Source organism: Tauraco erythrolophus, chromosome 3 (genome assembly GCF_009769465.1).
Source record: "Tauraco erythrolophus isolate bTauEry1 chromosome 3, bTauEry1.pri, whole genome shotgun sequence".
Taxonomy (NCBI): Eukaryota; Metazoa; Chordata; class Aves; order Musophagiformes; family Musophagidae; genus Tauraco; species Tauraco erythrolophus.
This window is the reverse complement of record NC_141467.1, coordinates 66,493,056-66,520,410: the sequence shown is the minus strand read 5'-3', so window position 1 is coordinate 66,520,410 and position 27,355 is coordinate 66,493,056. Positions and strand designations below refer to the sequence as shown.

The 27,355-nt window shown below is 41.8% G+C and overlaps 1 protein-coding gene and 1 non-coding gene across 3 annotated transcripts; both read left to right on the top strand.

The window, feature by feature from the left end:
• Window positions 1-820: 820 nt before the first annotated feature.
• On the top strand, window positions 821-24,345 carry VCPIP1 (valosin containing protein interacting protein 1). 2 transcript variants are annotated; one of them, XR_015222080.1, is made up of 5 exons: window positions 821-3,527; window positions 8,947-9,033; window positions 12,120-15,704; window positions 19,714-19,823; window positions 24,306-24,345. XR_015222080.1 is itself a non-coding variant. In XM_009990194.2 (3 exons), the coding sequence occupies exons 1-3, from the start codon at window positions 821-823 to the stop codon at window positions 12,989-12,991; spliced, it is 3,666 nt and encodes a 1,221-aa protein (XP_009988496.2). In that variant the 3' UTR covers window positions 12,992-16,174. The 2 variants fall into 2 exon arrangements, 1 of the variants encoding a protein (XP_009988496.2); XM_009990194.2 differs by lacking the exons at window positions 19,714-19,823; window positions 24,306-24,345 and having other exon boundaries at window positions 12,120-16,174.
• A 2,576-nt stretch (window positions 24,346-26,921) lies between these two features.
• Window positions 26,922-27,012, top strand: TRNAY-GUA (transfer RNA tyrosine (anticodon GUA)). The gene is given in 2 exon segments: window positions 26,922-26,958; window positions 26,977-27,012. It is a non-coding gene; the product is annotated as a tRNA-Tyr (tRNA).
• The last annotated feature ends 343 nt before the right edge of the window (window positions 27,013-27,355 follow it).

Here is a 27,355-nt window from a genome sequence, read left to right as displayed (position 1 = left end):
GCGCAGTGAGGAAACGGCGGCCAAAGCCGGGGGAGGAGGGCTGATGGCGGCACCGAGCCCCTCAGCCTCAGGCAGTGTGAGCTGCCTCCTCCCCAGGGTGCCCGCCCAGAGGGACGGGTGACGCGGGCATGAACCTTGCTTCAGTGCTGGTGCTGGGGGGGTGAGCAGGGGGGAAGGCGGGGGGGAAAGAAGAGGAATATATATGTGGAGGTGTCACCTTAAAACACAGCCGCCCTTCCCCCACACCCTGAAGCAGGAAGCGCAACAAGCGCGTGCACAGCGCCCGAAGTGTGTCCCTCTCGGCTCCCCTCCCCGGCGGCCCGCCCGGCAGGAGACTACACTTCCCGGGAACGCCGCGGGAAGGTGCAGCCGGCCCGCCCCGCCCCGCCCCGCCCTCCCCCTGCCGCCCGGCATCACGGTTCCTGCAGTCTTCGCGCGCCCACCACTCCCGTCCCCGCGCTGGGCCTTCGCGGCGGAGAAGACTACAGTTCCCGACTGCCCTCGCGGCGCCGCGCCTGCGCCGTAAGCCTGGAAGTGCGAGAGGCCGTTGCGTTGCGGGCAACGACTGAGGCGGCGAAGAGGCAGTAAGCGGCGGCGCCGGCGGCTTCCGCGTTTGCCGGGGGGGCAGGCGGGCGGGGGGGCGAGGAGCGGCGGCGCCGGCGGCAGCAGCGGGAGGGCGCTCGGTGGATGGGCTGCATCGGTTGGCGGACGGCACCGGCGGCGGCATCTGTCAGGCGCCGGTCGTTAGCCGGGGCGCAGGGGATGAGCCTGTGAGGGCGGAGAAGCGCGGGTGGGGGCGAAGCCCGGCCGGAGCAGAGCGATGTCCCAGCCTCAGCAGCAGCAGCAGCCGCCGCCGCCGCCGCCACCGTCTCCTCAGCAGCAGCCGCAGCCGCCGCCTCCGGCCGCCTCCAAGAAGCGGGACCGGCGCATCTTCTCGGGCACCTGCCCCGACCCCAAATGCCAGGCGCGGCTCTTCTTCCCGGCCCACGGGCCGCAGAGCAGCGGCAGCATCGAGTGCACGGACTGCGGGCAGCGCCACGAGCAGCGGCAGCTGCTGGCCGTGGAGGAGGTGACGGACCCCGACCTGGTGCTGCACAACCTGCTGCGAAACGCGCTGCTGGGCGTCAGCGGCGCCGGCCCGCCCCGCAGGAACACCGAGCTCGTGAAAGTCATGGGCCTCTCCAACTACCACTGCAAGCTCCTGGCCCCCATCTTGGCCCGCTACGGGATGGATAAGCAGACTGGCAAAGCCAAGCTCCTCACGGAGATGAACCAGGGAGACATCTTTGACTGCTCCCTCTTGGGTGACCGCGCCTTCCTCATCGAGCCAGAGCACGTTGAAACCATCGGTTATGGAAAGGACCGCTCTGGCAGCCTCATCTACCTGCACGACACCCTGGAAGACATCAAGAAGGCCAACAACAGTCAGGAGTGCCTCATTCCTGTCCACGTGGACGGAGATGGTCACTGCCTTGTCCACGCAGTCTCACGGGCACTTGTTGGCAGGGAACTATTCTGGCATGCTCTGCGAGAGAATCTAAAGAAGCATTTTGAGGAGAATCTGAGTCACTACAAGGCACTTTTCCATGACTTTATTGATGCAGCAGAGTGGGAGGACATTATCAATGAATGTGACCCTTTGTTTGTTCCTCCAGAAGGTGTGCCAATGGGCCTTAGGAATATTCACATCTTTGGTCTAGCCAACGTGCTTCACCGGCCTATCATCCTGTTAGACTCCTTGAGCGGAATGCGAAGCTCTGGAGATTACTCAGCAACGTTCCTCCCTGGTCTGGTACCTTTAGAAAAATGCATGGGAAAAGACGGCATGTTGAACAAGCCGATCTGCATTGCATGGAGTAGCTCAGGACGTAACCATTATATTCCTCTAGTTGGAATAAAAGGTGCTGCATTACCTAAACTGCCTAGGAAGCTGCTTCCTAAAGCCTGGGGCGTTCCTCAAGACCTCATCAAAAAGTACATCAAGTTAGAGGAGGACGGTGGTTGTGTTATTGGAGGAGACAGAAGTTTGCAAGACAAGTACTTGATGAGGCTGGTTGCTGCAATGGAGGAGGTTTTCATGAGTAAACACGGTATCCATCCCAGTCTTGTAGCTGATGTTCATCAGTATTTCTACAGAAGGACTGGTGTAATAGGAGTCCAGCCTGAAGAAGTCACTGCAGCTGCCAAAAAAGCAGTGATGGACAACCGCCTTCACAGGTGCCTCATCTGCGGGGCCCTTTCAGAGCATCATGTTCCTCCGGAGTGGCTGGCCCCTGGGGGAAAACTCTATAACCTGGCAAAAAGTACCCACGGCCAACTAAGGTCTGACAAAAATTACAGTTTTCCCCTCAACAGTTTGGTGTGTTCTTACAACCCTGCAAAGGATGTGCTGGTACCAGACTATAGCCTGAGTAGTTTGACTGCTTGTAACTGGTGTCACGGTAACTCAGTGCGTCGTGTCAGAGAAGATGGATCTGTTTCTTATTTGGATGGAGACAGAACTAACACTAGGTCTACAGGTGGCAAATGTGGCTGTGGATTCAAGCACTACTGGGAAGGCAAGGAATATGATAATCTCCCTGAGGCTTTTCCTATTACTCTAGAGTGGGGTGGAAGAGTGGTGAGAGAGACAGTCTACTGGTTCCAGTATGAAAGTGACACATCTCTGAACAGCAATGTGTATGATGTCGCCATGAAACTTGTTACCAAGCACTTCCCTGGTGAATTTGGTAGTGAGATTCTTGTTCAGAAAGTTGTCAACACGATATTGCATCAAACTGCCAAAAAGAACCCTGATGATTATACCCCTGTAAATATCGATGGTGCTCATGCCCAAAGAGCTGACGATGTACAGCAAGGACAAGAGTTAGAGTCACAACTTCCAACCAAAATTATTTTGACTGGGCAGAAGACAAAAACTTTGCACAAGGAGGAGTTGAATATGAGCAAAGCTGAAAGAACTATTCAGCAGAACATTGCAGACCAGGCTTCTGTAATGCAAAAACGGAAAAGTGAAAAATTGAAACAAGAGCATAAAGGGCAACCTAGGACTGCTTCTCCGGGGGCTGTTCGTGAGGGGCCCTCATCTGCACCTGCTACACCAACAAAAACCCCGTATTCTCCAACATCTACAAAAGAAAAGAAAATTAGAATAACCACAAATGATGGAAGGCAGTCAATGCTTACCCTGAAGTGCACGACCACCTTCTTGGAACTACAGGAAAGCATAGCGCGAGAATTCAATATTCCTCCCTATTTGCAGTGCATTCGCTATGGCTTTCCTCCTAAAGAGCTTCTGCCTCCCAAAGAAGGCATGGAAAACGAGCCCGTTCCTTTGCAGCATGGTGACAGGATTGCGATAGAAATCCTGAAAGGTAAAGAGGAGGGCAGGCAGTCTGCTTCAGCACACTCGGCCCATGCCGTGAAGCATGAAGACGTTGCTGTGACTAGTAAAATCTCATCGAAGGAACTGCAAGAGCAAGTCGACAAGGAGATGTATTCTCTCTGTCTTCTAGCAACATTAATGGGTAAGGCTGACTTCAAGTTATGCTTTCAAATTGTATTTTTAAGTGGAAGATCACGTTTTACAAACTGTAGTTACATACATATCTTTTTTTTCTTTTTTTCCTTTTCTGTAACCATGGAGAATGCTGGTTCCTCTGTTCCTCTATTAGAACATTTAACATGCTGTCAGTGGTTTGTTGAGTGTTGTGACTTTTAAAAATGTGTACGTGAGATACTTGTTCTTTCTTTGCTGTAAGGTCCGCTTTTAAAAATTGCTGTTTAGAAGTTGCTGCATTTCCTCTTCTGTCTCTCTGTTTGTTTTTCCTGTCTGTCGTTAGGCGTGCATCTGATGTGTATGTGTGTGGGCCACATGCTCTCTTTTTTCCTACATCTCCCTCAGGTTTCAGGAAATAAATTCAGAGCAGAGGTGAGAAGGGGACACTGACTGCCTGCTCATTGGAAGTTTGAGGACCAAAGTGCCACTTTTGTAGTAGGATAAAGCTCTGGCCTTTCTCTCCACAGGGAGTTATGTTGGTTTAAGCAAATCAACACAACACTGTATCCTTAGCTATCTGGCCTTTCTAAAGAGCTATGAAAAAAGTATTAGTTCAGAATGTAAGCAGAGGAGAAACTGAAGCCAACTAAATGCACATTTGAATTCCAAAGGTGACATAGTTGCAAAGCTATGCTTATAAATCGTCAGTCACGTAAGTCTTGACTGTCATCTTTGGACTCAAGAGACTTGGACCTTCATTTGTGTTCTTCATCAGGTTTCACAGTTCTTGCTGTTTACTGGCAGGAGGTAGAGCAGTAATCATCATGCATTTAGCTCTATGAACCATTTGAATAGTAATGTTAACAGTTTTTTCTGTGGGAGCCTTCTCTTTTGCTGGAGGGATTTGGTGTGGCTAAAGCATGTGATGTTTTAGAAACGAAACAATTACATAAGCCCAGAGTGGTATGTCAGAAGTTCATCATGCAGAACTCTGAATCTTTTCCAAGCCTGATTATTTATTTCTGTGTCTCTTGCAAGATAGAGTGCTGAATCACTACCCACTTCGTCACACAGACGTTTACACCGCAGTTCCAAAGTGCAGGAAAAGGTTAGGTTTAAAAACTGTCTTAATTTTGAGATGAAGCTTAAAGGAGTGCTTTCCTATTTTCTGAAAAGGTAGTTACTGGCTTAGAAAAAGCTCTGAGGCGCTTTAAAAGTATCTCAGTGACTTCAGCATTTTTTTACGAGTGTTTATCTATAAACTGTGAGCTGATCTTGTATTCAAGAATCAATTTTTGTCTGAGTCTCACTGCTGTTAGACGCTACTTTCAAAGCACAGGTTAGAATAGAATTTACCTCACCCTGCCCTGACTGCATCCATTTCGCATTACTAATAGGAGCAGCAGTGTCAGCAAATGATAAACCAACCAGTTTTAATAACTTAGGCAGCTACTGAATAAGACACTATTTTTATATAATCAGTTTTCTCATCAGGGCTTCATTTTCTTTCAAAGATACTTGTGCAAAACATCTAGACGGTTGACTACTTACAATTGTGATTTTTCAATGGGGAAACAGACTCTGAGAAACTTAAATCCTTGCACTTTCGTAAGAGCATTGGGGTGGCAGTTCCTCAAGGTGGTATGTTCAGCCTTTCTGAAGCCTCCGTGTTCCTCAATTATGTTTCTGTATTGCTAAAAACCAATGCTGCAAAGTTGTGAGTCAGCTTATCCTGCATGCTCTTGCTGTAACTTTGTTCTGCTAAAAGCATTCATCTAATACAGTCAGATTAGAATGTGTAGAGGGGAGATGCTGTTGAAATAGCTCTCTGAGCCAAACACGCTTTGCTTCCCCCCCTCCCCATGCCTATAGTGAAAGTGTGTCTTGAAACATGTATAACTATTCATTCTCGATGTTTAAAAGCTTTTCTTTCACACAGGATCTCCTGTAGGCAGACTTGATGCTTCTTTCATATTTCAGTCACTAGAATTTTTCTTTTCTATTCTCAGCTAACTTACTAAATTTTTTGGCCATGTTCTTTAATTTTTATGTATATCTTAAAAATAACCCTTGGGAAATTAGATACTGAAATTTCTGGACTTCATAGCTTTACAAAAAATCAAGCATGATATGTTTTCTCCCTTATTTTTGTTTAGCTCAAAATACAGAATTCTGTAACAAAATGACAAACTATTTTAATTTTATATTAACATAGTTAAAACATTATATTTTTAAACTGATTTTATATACATCCGTGCAGAAGCACTCTGGAAACATGCAGGCCAAGTATGAATCTATTTTGATTGTTTTGCATTGATGAATTTGTCAGTGCACAAGAAATCAAAATAGCCAGCTTTAAATGAAATGTATTAATTGATACCAGGATTTGCCTGGATTTGAACAGCTTGTTTTTAAGCCAACTGCAGTTCCCTGTAACCTGTGTTTATCAACTGAGCTTTCAGTTTGTTTTGCACTCCTGCACATCCTCTCTGCTATACAAAGTGATGGTCTTGGGCTTCCACTGGCGTAGGTTAGTCTGCACCTGCTCTTTTTCAGCAGTGTGTGGGGCATGCTTGTGGATAGGATAGTCTTCATTTGTTGCCATACCTTAGTGTTGTGGGGCTGAGGTCTGGTCTGAGGGAGCGTGTACTGGAGCGGGACTAGTGCGGAGAACATCATCTCTTTGATAAATGCAGTGTCTTGAGAGAGTTTTTAATCTAACTAAACGATCACCCAAATTTCACTTGTGACCTGTAAACATCTTACTGCCATGGTAAACAAACCCAAAGCAAACAGTAAAACCCAACTAGCAACAAAAATGTGCAAACCTCAGAACATAGTTTAGTTGAATCACACGCACACTAGCCTCTGATCTGGGAAAGTCCAGTTGTAATTGCGGGTTTTTTTGGTGTTCCAATCTGAGAACAGATCCAATCTCTTTATCAAAACAGCATGGTTAGTTTGCATTTCTTTCAGTGGCTGTTGCTTTTGTTTTGTGAGCCCTGTTCTCCGTACTTTTCTGCATGTAGGCCTTGTTAGTGTTGCATAAAAGGCTATCTAAACAGCAATGCTTCTCTGGTGCAAGGCTTGAAAAATCGTGCCCGGAGTGAACAGGAGGTCTTTCCTCAGAGAATGCCACTAATGTGTAAAACTGGGCGTCTTCTAAAAGCCTGGTGGTTGTCTTGTGGAAGGGAAGAGAATCCTTCAAATAAGAATGGATTGCTAGGTGCAGCTGTATGTCCTTAGTGTGGAATCAGCCACTGTGTGGCTGCTGGCTGTGGCCTCCCCAGGCTTCAGTAAACTGACGACTGTATTCTGTTACTTATCAGTGTAGTGGTTGTTTTGATTCCTGCGGGCAGTATTTAAACCATCAGGAAGAGTTCAGCTTGCTGCTGCTTGGGGGAAATGATGAGCCACAGCAGTGGTGTTCTGGAGCCCTTGTGTATAGGGATGTGCATTTCAAAACGTAAGTGAGAAAAGGGATGCCGGGTAGCAGTGAACAGCTACTGAAATAACAAAAACATGAGAGAGTGTTATCAGCTGTGATTGTCCTCCCTCCATGCAGCTGTTCGAAGACGCAGGAAAGCAGTGGCTGAAGTGGGGAGGAAAAGAGAATGCTCCTTTTAATGTATTTTTTTTTTTAACTGGATCAGTGAGAGCTGTAGGAGAGCTTCAAATTTATTAGCAAGTCAGTAGCGTGGAGTTACCAGGATAAAGTAAAAAGACAAGACCTCCTTCTTCAGCAGATCATGGAAAATAAGAAAGATGAGAGTTGGTTTTACTTGGATGTTCTTGCTAGGAAGTGAAGGCCAAATCTGTGAGCTTGATGTGCAAATGAATGCAATGAACCAGAGCATATATGGTTCAAGGGAATGCGTATAAAATTAATCAGATTGTGTAGATCTCCTGTCTGTAAAATGTCTAAAGACAAAACACGATGAAGATATGCTGCACCTTTTTGTAGAGAATAGGGACTTGAATTAACACCTGAAGTGGAGAGGTGAGCAACAGAATCCTTCTGGTGGGGGGACAGGTGAGCAGGGGAGTGTACAGAGTCCCATCCCTGTTGAGGAAGGGAAACAAAAGTTGAAGAGTGGCTTGAAGGGTTTCAAAGCATAATGTAGCAAGTAATGCTACTGTCACGAGGGTGATATGTTGTCTTACCTGAGGTGAGTGGGATAGGAGAGTAGCCACAGTTACCTTATGGAATATGCAAGAAGGGATTTAGACGTGCCCTATGTTCAGTACGTGAAAGCTATTAAAAAGAACTTTTTACTCTTATTTTGCTCTTAACAGCAAGCAAAGAATTATTGGTGGGTAATGTTTTACAGCATCACACATTCCAACTGTCTATTCCAAATAGTGAGTGCATCCAGTTAACTTTAGTTGATGATTTACATTCTCCAGTTTTAACAGAAAATTGAGACACATGGTTATTGAGATTTTGATGGCTAAAGAAGGGTTCAGTTTCTATTTAAAGTATCTTAGTATGTTCCCTGAATGTTTGATACAAAGTGGGAAGAAGCAATTTTTTTGTGAAAACGTATACAGGCTGTAGTTATTTCTGCATCAGGAGAAAGGAATTTATCAGTACTTTTTGTTTGCACTACTTTGACAGCTGCATCACATGTCAGTTTTCTGAAGCAGGTGAGTGGTTAGCAAAATGAGGAAAAGGGTATAGATAAAAATGCAGATCTGAACCGATTTGGCAGGTGCTGTTAGGTCACTAATATTCTGTCATTGCAACCTAATTTTTCTGGTCTTTATATTCCTTTCCTTACATAATCTAGGTGGGTTGTTTTTTTTTTTTTCCTCTCAGTGGCATTTAAAGTTGTCACATTTCAATGCCATTTTTGGCATCTTTTGAAAAATGCCAGTTACACAGGGCTGCTGGGGCCTCGCAGTTGGTATTTTGTTTCTGACTCTCAAGAAAAGGAAGATAGGGACACAACTTCTAAGCAGCTGCCTGTGTGGATGTTTGTATCTTAGCTACAGTGTAAAATCTGCTGTATAGCAGCTGTGGAATTGAGATCTGATTTTTGAGAAGGTATAGGGATATAGAATTGAGGTTTTAATGTGCAAGGATATGTGCTTGAATTTTGGAAGCCTGTTAGTCATTTCCTAGTTTTATGTTGAAAGCATGGGTAGGAGAGGAATGGATTCTCTTGTGTAGGGCCTGGCAAAGAACCAGGAGCTGCAGCTTGGATCAAATCAAATTTGGGAACCTTTGTACTAGAACATGTAGGATATTTGACTGCAGACTGTGGTATGTTTTCCTGAAAGTTTCTCAGTGTCCTGGGCTCCTGTTCTGTAGATTTGCAGCAAGATTCAGATTCTTAATCTGAGTGAGGATTCAGCTTTTAATTCAAGGAGTTATGTTTTCAGCCAGTCTATAATGTTAAAAAAGCTGGCTGTTTAATTCTAATGATTGTGCTTTGTTTTTACAGGAGAAGATGTTTGGTCTTATGCAAAGGGGCTTCCTCAATTGTTTCAGCAGGGTGGAGTATTCTACAGCATAATGAAGAAAACCACAGGTATTTTTTTTGTTTTTGTTTTTATCCCTTCCTTCCTGTGTTTTCAAATCCTTAAAATTGTAAATTGGTATTGAGTCACCTGTAAGCATAAATACATTTTTATTTTATTACCGTGGTACATTTTCGTTTTCATAACATTGTAGAGCTCCTTATGCTCCCTCAGAGAGCCTAAGACTAGGGAATCTGACTAAGACTAGTTCATTCAACTTCAGTCTCTTCAGAAATTTTCTTTACAGCCATACATCTCCATTTAAACTTCCTGAATTGTACAACCAACTTCAATAAGTCAACTGACTTTTTTTTTCTATTTTTTTTTTTTTTCCCCTGGAAAGATCAATCGAAGAGATGATCTTAGGGCCTATTCCTGTTATACTTTAAAACACTTAACTGGATAAGCAGTTCATCTTTCTAGTGAGCTTCTTAGTAAATATTTTATACAGGGGTGCTGCATGTTTTAAATTTAAATGGTTGGTTAAATTTGTCTTTCATATTCCTAAGATTGTTATTCAAAAGCAAAGCTGTCCATCCGCTTCTCGCACTGATAAATGTCACATCTTGGACTATGTGCGGAATAACCAAGCAAGTAGTTAGAGAATATTTGATTTTTAGATGGCTTTACAAATACTACCTACAAAGAATAACATCTCTTTCTTTAGAGAAGAAAGTAGTATTCAGTTATTTTCTCTCATTTAAGGTTTATTCTCTTATTGAAGTCTTTGCATTGATAGTTTAGCTCTTGTGTTTTCATCTATAATAATGATTCCTTTGCTGCTTTCTTACTGTTTGATTTTTTCTTAGGCAGTTTTATCAACCTTAACTTAATCTTGATTATTTCTGGAAACAGATATTTGACTACATAATTTCTATTCTGTTTGCAGTAATTAAAATGCGTGGTATACGCAGTGTACACTACCTGTCACTGAATTATTAGCCTGGGTAATAGAATTAGCATGCGAGTGTCTTATAGCAGATTTGTTTACTTTGAGTTTTCTTTCTTTTACTAGCTTGTACAGTAAAGACTAGTGTATTGTTTGTGGGAAGTGAATTAGTTTAAACAGTGCCTGATGGAAAGGATATTTTGGACCAATTAATGACTAGCCAGAGTTGAGAAACTAAACTGAATTCAAGGGATTTTAACCCAACTGGTCATTAACTCACAGAAAATGCCTGACTTAAAAGTAATTTTTGCCAACTGACGAAGTAAGAACTAATGCTGTGGGAGATGATATTCAGTATTTGAACATTATTGCATTTCTGTGTGTGCAGGTATTTTACAGTACCTTGGTAGGTAGAACTACTATTTCAGCATTATCATACTTGTATGATTTTAACGTTTTATGAGCTACTAAATTTCCACATTAAACAATTACAGTGTGCAACAATCTAACTATTTTTTCCACTTAAAGCAACTCCTTACCTATTTGTAATCTTTTAGTTAATGTAATAATGCAACTATTATACTGGAGTTTTGGAACAAAGCTTTCTATCAAGTGTAGGTACTGTTAATAAACTGAAATTTGATTGAGTAGATTTTGTGTAAGATCTTATTTTGAGATTTCAGGATTGCAGTTTCGGAGGCAGTTTTGGTCTATCATAGAAGCTGTTACAGCCCTCTCTTTTGCAAATGAAGGTTGAGCTGGTAAATTATGTAGTTAAAATATATTTGTTCTTCAGGCTAAGTTGGGAATGGGTGTTGGGGGTTAAATTTTGTTCTGTGTGTGTTTTGGCTGTTTGGTTATTGGTTCCCGTGGATATATAAAGAAAGGAGCTATGTATGTGTCTGAAGTTCTCAAAGTAAAAATCTAATCTGTAGATTCTCTGCAGCTGTGTGTGATTCAGAAGCTGTGGAGGATGAGTGAGATTGGTCAATTGGTTCATCAGTATGAAAACAGTTAATAATGTTTCAAATTGAGTGACCTTTTTCATTGATGCCCAGAATACTTGTTTTGACTGCATTGTATTTGATAACACAGAAATAAGATTTGCTTGTTGTGTTTCTTCCTTCTGCATAATTTCTGGTGTTTTTCTTCGAAAATTATGAGAGAATATGAGGAAAAATCCCATTAATTTACCTATTCACGGCACTTTCAAATTTTTTTTTTTTATTGTAGCTCTCCTTGCATAGCTGGTAGAACTGAAGAGAGTTGTTGCAGCCAAGTTTTCATCTGCAGATAGCTTTTAAGTCACAGAAAGCTGTTGTCACTGAAGTGATACGTTACTGTGTTTACCACGACCTGTATGGGACAGAGTTGAAAGAGTTATTTTGTATTTTATGATGATAAACTGGAAAACCAAATGTTGCCCATTTTTGACACAGAGCAGCTTCAGAACTTAAATTTGTCTAGTGAACTCTCAATTTTAGCAAATTGATCAAATTGTATGCGGGACAATGAAACAAATGAAACAGCAGATCAAAAATACTATGCCTCATGTTTGTTCTGTAAAGGTTAATAGTTATAATCTCCAGGACTACTAAACATAGTAAACTAGAAATCCTTTTGTTTATCTAGCAATACTTCTTCTCTGAGAAGAAGACAAATAGCAAATTTGAAATTCCTTAGGCTTAGCAGCAGTTGTAGACACTGAAATCCTACTACAATTCTAACTAGTATAGAAGTGGTCTTAAAGAGTACTTCTCCAGATAGACAGTGATTTGAAATGTGCTCTTTGGCAGTTTCTTGGGTGGGTTTGTTAATTTGTTTGTTCTCGTGTGGTTTTGGAGTGGGGTGGTGGTGGTGATGATGGGGTTTGGCTTGCTTTCTGTTACTGCAAGCATATACTATTTCTTTAACTTTTATTGTATTAGAACTGCAAATCCCAGCAAGGTGGTTATTTTATCTAGTAATACTGCAGTCCTGTCTCTTCATTGGAATCACCATAGAAGGCTGCAGCATTTTAGGAGTATACTGTGATTACTGCCATATGGCATATGAGCCTAAATTGTTTTTCTCCCGCAGTAGTAAGTTTCAGTGTGGGGTTTTTTTTCACATACTTGATGCAATAAGCTGAGATACGATGATTACTGTGCATTCAGAGCATGCCTTAAAGTATATAAGCACTTTGAATAACTTTTTCTGTCTTTATAGGTTTGGCTGATGGCAAGCACTGTACTTTTCCACATCTGCCTGGTAAAAACTTTGTGTACAATGCAGCAGAAGACAGATTAGAGCTGTGCGTGGATGCTGCTGGGCACTTTCCTATTGGTCCTGATGTTGAAGAGTTGGTTAAAGAGGCCTTAAGTCAAGTGCGAGCAGAAGCTACTTCAAGAAGCAGAGAAGCAAGTCCTTCGCATGGAATGCTGAAGCTGGGTAGTGGTGGAGTAGTGAAAAAGAAATCTGAACAACTCCATAACATAACTGCATTTCAAGGAAAGGGCCATTCCCTAGGAACTGCGTCTGGTAGTCAACAACATGATCAAAGAGCCAGGGAAACACCACTTTTAAGAAAGCATAGCACAGAAACGGACTTCAGTCCTTCTGCTAAAATTGAGCCTTCTGTATTCACAGCTGCTTCTGGTAACAGGGAGCTTATCCGAATTGCTCCGGGGGTTGTGACAATGAGAGACAGCAGGCAGCTTGACCCCACTTTGATAGAGGCACAGAGAAAAAAGTTGCAGGAAATGGTCTCTTCCATTCAGGCTTCAATGGATAGACATTTGCGGGATCAGAATACAGAGCAGTCAGCATCAGTTGATCTATCTCAAAGAAAAGTAGAGGCAGTGAGTTCAACTGCTAAAGCTGGGAGCTTTCAGGCTGGCTTACCCGAATCGTTTTCTGCACCAGGTGGTACTGAACACTTGAATACTGAACCAACTGATGGTAACATGGTGAATTCTGTGGGAACAACATTCCCTGCAAGGTCTAAAGCACAAAAGGGAAATTCTGTTGAGGAGCTTGAGGAGATGGATAGTCAAGATGCAGGAATCACTAATGCAACTGAGCCAATGGATCACTCTTGATAGGTTAAAATCTAATAAAGGTAGAAGAAATTACTGTTCAAATGTAATGTTTATTGGCTGGGCCACACAAAGTGATTAGTTACTAAATCTTGTATGTATGTCAAAGATTATATCATCTTATTCAGTGCATGATAAGCAAGTGTGTGATTGGCAATAGCTTTCAATATTACCATACTGCTGCCCAGGCTGGCTCTGTTACCTGTAAATTAGTTATTAGGAAATGCACTGAGATGAATATCTGCTGTAAATGTGGGTTCTTGAAAATTCTTTGTAATTTTTAATTCCTTCAAAGTCTTAAAACGTAAGCCCGTGCAAGGTTCTTACCATGCTAATTTAGGTTACTGGAAAGGCTAGAACAGGCAAAACTAGAAACGTGACAAAGTTAATCCCGTCCCAGGTACTTAATTCCACTCAAAAATACAGTATAAACATGAATTATACATAAATTTTCAAAAAGAAACTGAAACTAAACTTCTTCTAAATTTGATAATGCAGCATATACAGTACTTTAAATACATTGTGCTGGCACTTCCTCTGGTTTAGAAACTTTCTCATTCATACAGCTGTATACACTTGTCAGAAATCTTGGAATAAGTGTAACTTTAGTAAACTCTCTAATTTCTGCATAGTGTCAGTTTAAGCAAGTTAGAAAAAAGGCTACTTAGTGTATGATGAAGATAAAGTGAATGTGTTGTGGTTACGTATGGCTGTCTGAGCCAACACAACCATTTTGGTGCTCTGTTAGTAAGTGATAGCATGTTCTTATTTTCTTCCAAATACTGAGCTGGTCAGATGGTGTGCAACTACAGGAGAGAAGAAGTTGGCAATTGAAAGAAACAATAAACGTTCAATGGCAAATCCATGTCTTTTAAAAGACTTTGATTGCTAGTATTGGTTAGTAATGGCAAAAATTAAATAACAGCTGTCGTCTTCAGAGCCAATTAACAATTTACTGGAAGGAAATTGCTCTCTAACTTCCATTATCCTAAAGTGTTCAGTGATAATTGAGCTTTTGGAAGCTCACTGTTTACTCTATGGAAACAGCATACATGCTGGTTCAGTGTCCATATATGAAGACTGCCGGCCTCAGCCTCCCTTCAGTCTGTGATGCTGATTTCCCAGCATCAGTGATAATATAGCTGGTATCCACTGAAGTAGCATGTTCATCAGACCTGTTCATTAGTGCTAGTTCTTAAGAAGCAGCCATTCTGCTTGCTCCTGAAGGATGGAATGTGTATCTGATACTGCACTTGGCTTCCTATCTTCATGATCATATTTAAGTGCACTATTGCTGCTTCCTCTAATGGTAAAGTAATGTTGAACGGATGAAAGATGTTAATACAGCTTCAAAGGAATTAAGAGCATTTACATACTGAAGTCTGTGTTTGTGCACATGTGGGTTTTTACCAGTTCACAAATGTTGTTTGTATTGTATATGTTTGTATTCAGAAAAGTCTCCTCACTTTTTACATTTCTAATCACTTAAACAGTTCTAAGGATTAGTATGATAAAACGTCCCATGAGGGAGGATTTATTTTTGTATGTAAAAATTAACTGAAGCAAATCACTTAAAGAATAGCCCCATTTTGTCCAAGAACATGAAAATGCTTCTGTCAGTTAACTTTTTATGTAGAGGGAATAAATATTTTATGATTTAGTACACTACTTAGAGGTAAAAAAATAAGAATCACCTTTTCACAAATAAATGAAAAATTTTAAGATCTCAAATTGCTAACTTGTAAGTTAGCAACTTGGAAGCTTGGAATCTATGAAGTAATTTGGCTCACCAGAACTGACCTTGCTGATGCACTGATTAACAGGCAGGGCTTATTCAATGAGAAACAGGATGCACATGCAGCAGCTGGAAGCCTGCCATGACTTCTGAAAACATTTAGTCTCCCATGAATCAGTCTAGCTGTCTGAAGGCTATTTCTATATAGAAAATGTTGAGTAGAGGCTTGTGCTTTGTCACAGCGTGAAGTTTAAAAAAATATAGCTGTGGCGTGTTCCTGGGAAGGGGTTGAAGTCAGGAGAGGCTGAGAGGAAAGAATCGCCTGGATCTCTTGCATTTTAGACAAGGTAACTATCACTTAGACATTTTTAACCTTTTCTTTAGAAAAAGAAGTCTTCCTTGGCTGAAAAAAGATGAGCAGTGTATATGAGAGAATTCTAAGTTTGAAATAAATGGAAATATTTATCGCACGTCATCCTTGTTTCAAGGGAAGATGCTTACTTCTTTCATGCCTTTCTGGTAAGACTGCAGAAGTTTGTGTGCCTTTTACTGTGTAAAAAGGAAGGCTTGGTTTAATTTTGACACACTTCCCATTTCAGCAGTAACTTGACATTTTTATTCTTATCTAAATAGAGATAATCACAGATAATAGTTCTGTTTGGCTCACCCTTAGTGTCACTTTGGGTCCACTCAAGTCACGTGCATCAGAACTCTCCAGTTCCTAAAACAAAATGATCTCAAAAAGGAATGGTAAAATGGTGTCAAAGTCACAAGATCCACTGATGTGAATTCCTCTGGCGTAAAGCAGGCTTGTGCATATTTCTTTGCAGTGTTCTTATTTTGCCTAGCTTTCTCATGCATTTAAATACCAGTGTTTTTGAGAAAGACGGCTTTTGATACTCTCAAGTGAAGCTGAAGTTCATCTACATGCTGGTGAGATGTGTAACTGTACAGGAGAAGTGAAATAAAGAACACTGAAGTGTAAGTTTGAACAGATGTTTCGTTTGATTGCTAGCAGTGGATGCAAACGTAAGTTGAGGCACATCTGTGTGCCTGTCTTAGGAACACCATGTGCTTGTTAGATGTACCTGTTAGAATCAGGAAAATGGTGGTGGGGTACAAGGGCAGGGAAGACATTGACTCATTGTGGATGTGAAGCCCTGTCAATGGGACTTCTCAAATGGTGTGAAGAATGCCCGTTTGTCAACAAACCCCCAACTTCTTGCTACTGAATTGCCTCTGGACTTAAAATGTGGTTCTAAATTCTTTTTGAGTACCTGCCTCAATTACTTTCTTGTCTAGTGGCCAGCCACCTTCTACACAGTGTCTCATGGCAAAGATGACTTAAATTATTTGAAAATCCTAAACTTTACTATGGCTTAGTGTATATAAGCAAATGAGAGATGATTACTGAAAATACAGGCCTAGTACACAAAAAAAACCAAACAACACCCCCCCCAAAAAAAAAAAAAAACCCAAAAGAACCCAAAAACATCCCCAAAAAATAGATTGCTGATGAGCATATGGGAAACCTCAGGAGACCAGATCAGTTTTCCAGAGAAATGCAAGATTTTTACTACTTCACATGGCTGACAGCTTAGTAAGGTTGACTTTTTGATATCGCTGTTTCTCTGTGAATCGTTTGCATTTCAGCGAGGAAAAATAAACCAGCAGCTTTTCAAATTAAATCACGTATTTGGGATGTCTTCGCTGTTATAGTCACAAAACAGCAATGTATATCATTGGTTTTATGAATCCCATACAGTTTACTAGTCTGATAGATACAAAATGTGAGCTAGGCGTTGCCTCTGACAGGATGCTCTAGCAGCGTCACAGAGGGACGGTGCCACAGGGCTGTATGCCAACGGCCCGGTACAACAGGCGTACTTTCAAGACTGAAATGCTTAATTTGCCATCTTTCAAAAAGTAAGAGTCTATTGTTACCATCACAGCTCAGCAGAGCTGCTTGCTGCTGTTTCAGTGCACTGAAAATGCCAGGTAATAAAATTCATAGTGTGCTTACAATTGGGAAAGCGATGCTCTATCTGAAATGTATGAGAAATGAACGATTTAAGAAGGTGCCACTGTTATCTCTACATTTGTTTGGCTTCCATTTTCAAATAGCAGAGTTGACATGCTTTTGTAAAATAGTAATAATATGAAGTTGATTCTTCTGTTAAAAAAAAAACAACAGTAAGTGGTTTCTTTGTTTTGTTTGTGGATATCAGTTTAGCTTCTTAAAACTGAAGAAGTTGCTTAAGATCTTTGGAATGCAGGATTCCCTCTGAGCCCTTACGCCTGCGGTTGAGCAATAAAAGGTTGAAACAAGAGTAGTATTTTGAGAATTATTTTACGTTTAATGAGGATTATTGCCGAGAAATGAAAGAGTGCACTTTTAGGAGGGAATGCTATTTAAAATGTATAAATAAGAATTAAAATAGTGTATATATTTAGAAAACAAACCTTTTTAAACAGTAAGTGCTTTACATGTTGAATTAAAAATAAATTAGCATAGAAACTATACCATCTTCACAGTACTGGCTGTTATCCAGCACACTTTGGTTTGTTTTATTTGTGATTGCTGTACTAATTATATTTGATTTTTTTATCTGTAATGTAACAATAGTGTATTATAACAGTATATAGTGTACTATACTACACTTCACTGTACAGTATTTGGAATTTTCTTTGATTGCTATATTAAAACTATAAGTTAAAACATCTTTGGTTTTATAAGGTGCAACTTTTATCTAGCCTTTCACACATTAGCTTGTTTAATTAACTCTGATTTGAGTTTTAATTATATTAACTTCTGCATTCAACATATAAATTGCATTATACTTGCATACATGAATACTAGTACAGAAGTTGAAAAACTGGTACGCATCTTAGAAAAGTAAACTCTGATGTCATCCATTTTGCTTTAGTTGTATTTCTGTTTAAAAGAAACTTTTTTTAAAGAAAAACTCTTTATGGAAAAGGCTTTTTTGACCTCATGTCTATTCTGAATATTTCATGAAACACATAGGACGTTTGAATGTCAGAAATTTTTAAAAGGGGTTTTTATATATTTGAGACCAAAATCTGAGATCTGAATCTTTTTTCAAAGTTGTTACCAAGAGGAAGGTGTAGAAAAACACCTGACCAAGTCATACATGACATTTAAGGTATCTTGCAATCTGTCGTTTGAAACATTGGTCAAAATGTATTTCAAAGCAAAATTTTAATGCATGCATGTAAAATGCAAGTATGAGTAGTATAATTTGGAAGAACTAGGCTTTTGAAAATTTGGCAATACTCAAAAGATGAACATGAAGATATTGACAACTACTTAAATTATCTCTGTGCTTTTTTCACCAGCTACATGCGGTACTTTGTTTCAAAATTGGCTGTAATCATAGCTTTTGAGCCTAAAAAGAAGTCATAAAATCCATCTGCAAAACTGTGCGTTACTTCTTCCTGTATTTATTGAAAGGCTTTAATTCAAAGTGTGCTAGCATTAAAGCTTTCTATAAAATGATGGGTGTAAATATATGGAGTTAATTTTGATTGCATGCCACATCATGAAAAATTGAAAATTATCCTTTGGAAGATTTGTATTTCAAAGGCTTAAATGGTTAATGCTAAGCTAGAAATTTACTCATCTTTATTAATGCAGTGTTTATAATCTGAGACAAAACCAGTACTGAATGGATGAAGCAACCAAGTTAAGAGTGCTTTCAAAGTGTTTTCATTTTTCTTCTGCTATGAACGGTACAGTCTTAATATCTGTCTAATTTTTTTTTTTTTTTTTAATTTTAGATTGTAGCTGTTGGGTTTAGATTTTGGTTTTGGTTTTGGTTTGGTTTTTCCCTTAGATATGTCCGTAGCAAATCTAACATCCCTGCAAACCCCAGCTTCCTGCCAGAACATGACCCCTCACAACATAATTTTCTCCCTAGGATCAGGGTGGCAGTGAACCTCAGATGTTTATCAGCATGTGCACTGAGTTGTGGAAGGTGCTTTTGGTATTACAATGAGTCAATTCAAACACGTGTATTGACTTATCATAGAAACCGTGTCACTTTGCTTGATGTGGAGTTCACTGAGGCATTGGTACATGTTAGCTTCTACTGATGTGTGATGTTTTGAGTATTTACTACTTAACGATAGATAAAGAAAAGTAGTAGTGTTTGGATTCGTGTTTGGATTCATAGTAGACTTGGTGACCAAGCTGACGTTACAGAAACCCTGTTGCCACAACTGGTTTGAAATGGGTTATTCTGATTTGAATTACTGAAGTTGATGTGCGCTGAGTGATTCTGAACTTTATTCGTATTGTCAAAGGCATTAGGCTTCGCTGTAAGCGTGACCTCTGTTGCAGTAACTTGCAGATACTTTGAGAGGCTTCAGAAAAGACTGTTACTCTCTGTTCTCTTAATGAAAGTCATTGATTTGATGAGATAGCTGCACAGACTTGTGTTTGGACTTTATCCACCTCTTGTTGTTTTAAACGACTACCTGATTTTGTTTTCTGCTGGAAATAATACTTCTAGTGGCTTCTCTTTCTGGTAGCAAATCTAATTTAACTTCTAAAGTGATCCTGTAGATCTGAACTGAGTCTGTGCTGTTTGGAAACTTGTGTTCAGTAAGTAAAAATTTAAAAGACTAAGATTGCAGGTGGAAAGTAGTTACCAGGAATTAGAAGAAGGTTTAGTGGGTGCTATGGTTCTTACCAGCCAACAGTCCGTGGAGCCTGGCTGCGTGAAATGCAGTCGTTTCTCAGAAACTTCTTAGGCATGGTTCAAGCGACTTCTTTCAGAATAAGAACAGAATGAGAAAACTTCATTTTATAGGCTATTTTGTGAACTCAGTACACAAAGTTTTGTTTTTTTTTTTAAATGAAGCTTCTTTCAGATTGTCACATTGTTGTATAAATGTAGATAGGTACTTGCCAGACACTGCCTCCTAATCCTAACCTCTCTCTTCTTTCCCACACGCATTTGTGCAGACTCTGCAAATCCTAAAGAGGTCTCTTCGGATGTTGTGCTAGCTTTCCCATTTGCTTTTCATCTGCCCTTTGGACTTACGTACTGAATCATTTTTACCATGGACGTTTTGGTAAGCTTATTGTCCTCTGTTTATACTGCTGCTCTTAGCGACAGTATGAGGCAACAGATAAATAATCCGATTTCACAGAAATGAGACTGATAGCAATGAAAACCTTGTTAGAGTTCCTCTGAGATCCATATATATGGGACAGAAAGGAATGAAGGGAGGTTTCTAAGAGAGCAGAGGACTTGTGGACCTATTTGGGAGAGGGAAGAAGATACATAAGGATTTATCAATGATTCTAAAAATCGCCTAGTAGTTCTGTAGGGCAACTGTGTTCCATGTTGTTCCATCTCCAGGGTGATTAGCTGTAGAAGCTGCAGTGGCTCACTCTGAATCTGGGGATTTCCCTGAGATCCACCTTTCTTTTCTCCTTGGAGCAAAAGCTGCCCAATATGTATTTTTCCACCCACTGAGACAGAAGGGGTGAGACCTCACCAGTAGTTGCCACATGATGGTGTAGGGTTTGTGGCAGCAAGAAAAAAGCCAAAACACAAAGAAAAAGCAAGGGCCTAACTTAATTGTGGGGTATGAAATAACTCCTATGTTCAAATCTGCTCAAGTATTGCTCAGTACATACCCAAGTCCTACATCTGAATATTACACATACAAGAATACTACTTTTTCCCCACACCATGTCTTTCTTAAAATAAGGTCTTGGCTTCTGAAGACAGATGCTGGAAATAGCAATTATTTTTGCAGACAGCAGAAGGGATGAAGGAAATAAGGGTCAAGAGTACCTGCTTCCTTTCAGTTTCAAAATAAGAAAGTTCAAGGTGTGGTACAATGGAAGAAACTAAGTACCAGTATTTATTTCTTTACTCCCTCTGTTTCTCTGAACACTAACTTCTTTATCCTGCCATATTCACTGATGTATTTTTTTGTCTTCCTCCCTGCGTTTGAAGTCAGCCGAGCCAAGTTTGGAAACTTTGAACGATCTCAGGTGTCTAGTAAGTCAGCAGCCCCAAAATCCCCAGTTATCTATTGTCTATAAGAAATAGATAGAAATACAAAGAAAAAGAAACAGAAAGCTGAAAGTTGTCTTTTTATTTAATGTTTTGGATCTTTCCAACCCTAACCCTGAGGTTCTACATTTGAAATTCTCATACACTCGCATCCTTGCACAAACTCAGAAAATATATTTGCAACAACTAAGGACCTTTCACAGTCACTTGTTGCTGACTGCTGAAGTGGAGCCAGGATGGAGGTGTGCTGTCAGTCGCATCTGTAAGCACCCTCTGCTCGCTCTCCTCTCCTCCTCCTTGAATTCTACAGGGCATGGGAGAGAAACTGCCTTGGAAAAAGAGATAAACTGCAGCTGTGCAAGCAGCAGAGGCCAGCATGTCTGGGATTACTGGTTGTGATACTGTAAGATTTGTCTCTGTGACTCCTGTACTGTCACCTGTGTTAGGAGTGGGAAGGAGAGTCTTGTTGCTAGTTTGGAAGGTAGGGGATTGTTTTTATAAAGTGGTTTTTATTTTAGAGTTAGAAGGCCAAGCCAGTGCTTTCCATTTATCACCAGGATACTATTGAACTTAAGCTGTTTGCTTGAATCTAGCTCAGGCTGCTACTGGGACACCATTGCTGCTGCCTGAGTACTGTTTACCCATGTGAATGTTTGGTGGGCTCAGCCTAGCTCCAACTGCTTTACAAAGCCCTTGCATTAGGACTAATTGTTTACTTCTGGGTTTGGCAAAATGTAGAGATTAAGTTGACTTCTCTTGCATCCGTAGTGATGACTTTCTAGGGCGTAATTCCAAAACAGCATGGGAAAAGGTGTACTGCTAATATGTGATTAACAGGTGACTTCCAAATGATCTCTTCAGTCTCCAAAGTTGTATGTATGTTTGTGAAAGGAGCAAATCGTTTTTTAAAACACTTACATGGCTGACTAGAACTGGTAAAATTATCGCTTCCTGGTATCCAAAATAAACAAGTGGCTTTTGAGAAATTAGTGAAGCCTGTTAATTTAGATCAATAGTATAATCTAATCTTGCAGCAGTATCATTATTATTTATTGGGATAGTTGATAGCAAGATCATAGGTAATGTCTGAGTGTAAATTTGGGATTTTTTTTCTCCCTTTTGATTGATTCAAGGCTGTTCCACTTTTAACCTCTAAAAAGTAATGTTTGCCTATATAGTGCCTCATATAAATGAATACCTGTGCCATTGAAACCATAGGCAAAGTGATTGCCAATCAGAAAGGAGTGCTATCAGTGTAGCTGCCACTGTATTTGTATAAGCAGGTGAAGTGAGGCTTAGGACTTGGTTTCTAAGTGACAGTGGCCATCAGAGCTGTGCACTGACAGTTTCCTCACACTCTGTGCAAAAGACAGTGTGAGCTCAGCATGATCTCAGTTTCTTCTCAAGTCACTGCCAGCTGAGGATTGCCAGAAGCAGAGATACAGAGCAGCTCATGAGATCTGAAATACAATCTCATCCCTGAGAACTACGATTATCCTACAGTAACTAACTTGTCCTTTGTGTACATGCCTGAGTGGATCCTAGCATAGGTCTCTGGTAAGGCTATATGTCCCTGGAGCTGCTTTATTGATCTCCTGAACTTGGGAACTGCGGTTGTTTTTTTCAGTCCAAGGTTTGATCCAAAGGCCACCTCAGAATTCCTTGAGTAGTTGTACAGCCTTTTTGAGAAGTTGATATAGGCTGCTTTGGGAATGTCCAAGAGGATGTTTTTTTGTGCACAATTGTTATGGAGATTAATGCAGTAATATAAATTCTAAGCCCATCCAGATATAGTCAATTATTTCGATGTCTTTGTGATATAGTAGTCTTTAAGCCTTACATTTCTACATTTCCACCTTCCCTACACTAGCATGAATAATGTAGACCTGTCAATATAGTAAAGCAAAATTCATGAAATCACAAAGTACATAGAATTCTTCTGTGTCATGGTTAACAGAACACAGGCTAATTGAGTTGGGCAGAAGTATTAGCACTTTTTCGCCTCTCCAAAAGGCTGTATAAATACATTGAGTCAAAATGCACAGTGCTTGCTAACTCTTCTGCGTGAAGTGGTTGATCCTGTAAGACTTAGCATTTCAGGAAAACATTGTAAGAAGCATTTAGAGAGAACTCCAGCAAAAGCAGATAATTTTCACAAGCCATGAATATAATATTGCCCTTCAGAAACTTTGATACAAAGAAGTTTAAAAAAGGAAAAAAAGACAAAAAAAGATTAACTATGACTCTCAATGCACACGGCAAGTTGAAATTGCTCTGAGCTGCAGCTTCACTGAACTGACTGTGACATGACTCAAGTACAAATGACAAGCTGAGATCTTCAGTACTGAGACATGGAGCAGAGCAGATGCAGATAATAATGTGCTGTCCATATGGAGAACTATTTTAATTTAAAAGAGTATCTGGTGGATATCCTCATGCTCTTCATTGGGGATTTCTCCAAATATGGGGAGGAAGCTCAACCCCCATAGGTCAGATGCAAGCAAGATCACTTTGGGCACTGAATGAGCGGTACAGTGACATTGAATCTAGACCAAGTCAAATAGCTGGGCTGAAGACTTGTTGGATGCGTGTGGTTTTGGTTGACATATTTGGTGTTTCTGCCAGTGTAGAGCTCTGAAGATTGCAGTCACTAGAGGAACAGATGATGAGGCATTGAAGGCTATTAAAAGGAAAATATCTGGTAAAAAGCTGTAGGTCCGCCTGTGCCAGTTGATGTTAGCAATCATTATGTGTTTCTTTTACTTTATAGATCTTAGCTCTATGAGACAGGCAGCAATTGCTTTTGAGTTGGGAAACTGTTTGCTGAGTAAATAAGCTGCTTGTTTTCCACAATGCAAAAAACTAGTTCCTGAGTTTGCCTCGTAGGAATTTTGCTAGATTCAAAGGTTGAAGCTCTCATAGCAAGAAGTCAGTTGCGTGCCTTGTTGATTGTCCATGCTGAGAATCATCTTCATAAAGACTCTGAGTTCCTCCGTTGTAAAGTTTCCAGACAACTTATAGGGAGATCAGTTAGGATAAACTGATTATTCTTAACTTCATGTCAGTGGGGTTAAGCCCTGTGCCTTCTGGGGAATATCCTTGTATTGCTTAGTTGTCCAGATAAATGTTGAACTGGCTGCCTGAATTCACAGTGAGATTCTGATTAGCACAGCAGCAAAGAATTACAAGCTTTTGCACATGACTTCAGACTTTTTCCATCATTTCAGCTCTGTGACAATATAAAATGGGATTGTGACTGGTATTTTTTTATTCACTAAAGGTTTTGTCAGGGAATAGATGGAACTCTCACAGAATTGGAGCAGCAACAAACAAGCCCAGTAACACACATGGACTTAATGTAGGGCCTGATAGTGTGGTACTTTCATACTACTACAGCTGTGTGAAATTTTTTGAAGCGTCAGCAGTGCACAGAAAGGGACCTGTTTCCCAGCAGGAACAGAGTTGCTGATCTGCTGTTGGTCAGGGTCATAATGAATGCCTAAGAGAATTTTTTTTTTCCCTGCAGATCAGCAGGAAGCTTAGCAAGAAGGAATAAATAATGGGGAAAATTACAGGATGGTCCATGTCTCTTCCAAGGTGCTTCGCCTATCAGATCATTTGCGTAAGAATGTGAGTGTCCTGCCTTTGGAAGTGGGATGCTCACTGCTGCTACCACTTGGGGAAGACTACAAAATCCAAGCAGGATCCAAATACTAACAAGTGGTTCTAGTGATGTTTGGTTTTGTTTTGTCAGGAGACACAACTAAGCAGTCCTAAGGCAACAGGGAAGTGGCAAAGTGCTACTGGAACTATGCCCACGGTCACTCAAGGTCCCTGAGCTTGGAGTGATGGTGACGTTTGCCTCATCCTGCTGCCGCGAACTTGCAGCAGTGTCTTTGTACCTGGTCATGTTCTTCAGGTCTAGGCTGGAATCGAGCTCTCCTTTGTCACAAGGGAGTCTTGGGAAGGACAAGCAAAGGCAGAAAGCAGGTCTTGTGTAATGGGACTCAGATACTGCATGCTGCTGAGTGTCCTACTAGAAGTCTATTGAGGCTGAGCCTGATGGCTTGTGGGCTATGACAGCCCTGATGGGATGGGACAGTCCTTGAAAATGGCGGCATCTGGAGATGTTCCATATCCTGCCACAGAGAGAGACTGACAGTTTGCATCTTCTTTGGGATGCTCTTAAATGAACAGTTGGAAAAAATAACTTGTAAGGTCTCTGACGACAGACGTAACTAGACCTCTGGCTTAGTTTTGTGAAGCTGAGAAGAGGTGGAGAAGAGGATGCATCTCCAGCCTCTTTTTGTCATGTAGGAGTACAAGAAACTCGGGACATTAAACCTTGTCATACAGAACAGTAATACATACAGAATTTTTTCTTAAAAAAAGTGAGGTGCGTATGTGCTTACTGATCTACTCCAAGAAGAATGTTTACTGGATGTCATAACAAACTACATTTTTAGATTTATTTTTTTTTTTTAACAACAGGATTTACTAATTTAGTAGTTTGACTCAGCTAATGCTTTCAGGATCTGTTTCCTACAAATTAAGAACACATGTATTACTATGGAAATATACAAGAAGGTATTTATTTAAACAACAATATTTTTATTTCAGTCTCCTTTCCCTTTGAATTAAATATAAATGAGTGCTAAAAGATGGCATTTCGTACCACATGAGGCTGACGACACAAATCCTGTCTCAGGGTGGTTTTTATCCCACATACTTTTTGATTACAGCTTTTGCAGTTCAAAGACTCCTGTCAGAGCTTTGATGTGGGGAAACCTGCTGTGTTGTCATCTCTGGATGCTAAAAGTGAATCACAGCGAACGCGGGTTGGTGCTGAACACCTATTAGTAAGCAGCAGGCAAAGACTACTTGTAAATAAACAAGTAAGAACCCCAAAGAATTTGATTTTTTTTTTTCTTTGAAAGATGCAATGATACGAGTTCACCTTTGTAGCAGTAGGTTTGTAATGCAGGTAATTCGGGGTTTTGTGTTTGTTTGGTTTTTGGTGTTTTGTTTTTTTTTTTTCTCCTCCTGTGCCTTAGGGGCCGTGCCAGCGCCTGAGGTTCCCGTGCGTCTGCGCAGGGGGCGCCGCGAGCCAAGGTTTCCCGCACGGATGTGTACGTCTATAAACATATACATCTGCATGTATGTATGTACAAACTCCATGCGTACAAGGCTTCACTGATAGAAATAACTTCCAGCTTAAGACTTTTGGGTAGGGGAACACCTAGAAGATACACAGGTTACACTCGAGTGTAGCTTGTGCTTCATGGCGGTGTTAGCTTCAGGAGGTCATTTCCTCTGTGGTGGTGGGGAACGATTTTCTGTAAGTAAGCCATTTAAAAATGTATTTGAAATAAGAAGCTGTATGCTGTTTTGATGACTTGTTTTCACCCTTAAAGTAAAAATCACATTAATAAAGGAAAAAGGTGATGGTTGGGCCCCGTGATAGACTTGGGCACCCAAGAAGTGAGCAAACGCTGTGGGTGAGCATCTTTAAACGCCGACCCCAGGAGTGCCTTCCTCAGGGCTGCAGGAACAGGGCCCGGCTCCTCTCTTTTCGGCTCCATAAATGCCAACCCACCTCTTTACGGCAGGTGCTCACACCCTTTTCTCCTAAGAGCTCGGCAGAATTCGTGTTTTTGTAAATACAGCCATGAGAGAATGTGGTGAGACGTTTGAGGTGCCATTTTTTTTTTTAATGCAACAGTAGTAGTGGCTAAAGCAGGTGCCGCGTACGCGGCGTGGCAGGGTGCGATGGGACCCTCGCTTCTCAAGCACCCGTGTAGCCACAGGGCATCGATGTTTCAGAGGAGGAAAGTCAGTGAGGGAAGAAGGGCTGGCTGTCTTCGCACCCCGGCGGCAGGGTGAGGGGCTGCGGGCGCCGTCCTCGCCCCCCGTGCTAACCGACCCGCCGGCAGCAGGGAGGAGGCCGGGGATGAGGGGACGGCCCCGCTGGGCGCTCGTCCTGGCAGACTCGGGTCGCCTGCTCTTTCAGGTCTCGGTCTGGAGCGGGTCTTTACGCCCTGGCTGTCCCCGGGGGAGGGGGCCGCGGTCGCCGTGCACGCCGCCCGTCGTATGGACGGGACGGCGAGGCTGTGTGCTGCGAAACGGCGCCTTCCGACAGCTGCCTTCGATAGCTCAGCTGGTAGAGCGGAGGACTGTAGAGGCACCGCCCCGCGGAAATCCTTAGGTCGCTGGTTCGATTCCGGCTCGAAGGAAAAGCTTCGTTTTGCGCCTCGCGCGGGGCGGCCGCCGTTTTTTTCCCGTTCGGAGCTCCCCGCGCCGCCGTTGCCGTTGCCGCCGGCGGCGCGCAGGTGCTCGCGCCGAGGCGTTACGGGGCAGGCGAGCGGCCGAGAGCGCGCGCCCGCTCCTCCCCGCCCTGCCGGCCGGTGAAACTCGCTCCCCCGTCATGCCTCGCCCCCGCCGCCCCTCCCCCTCCCCGCCCGCGGCCGGCGCGAGGCTCCGCCCGCCGCCCGGGTCGCGTGCGGCGGCGGCGGCCAATGGGGCGGCAGTCCGCCTGCGCAGATTCAAACGGTGGCTCTGGAAGGAGGCTGGGCGCGA

Bases quoted from the DNA above. Each gene is read 5' to 3' on its own strand.
- VCPIP1 (XM_009990194.2), top strand. From the start codon at position 821: ATGTCCCAGCCTCAGCAGCAGCAGCAGCCGCCGCCGCCGCCGCCACCG. The intron at 3,528-8,946 runs GTAAGGCTGACT...TTGTTTTTACAG, and splicing joins TCTTCTAGCAACATTAATGG to GAGAAGATGTTTGGTCTTAT. The intron at 9,034-12,119 runs GTATTTTTTTTG...CTGTCTTTATAG, and splicing joins CATAATGAAGAAAACCACAG to GTTTGGCTGATGGCAAGCAC.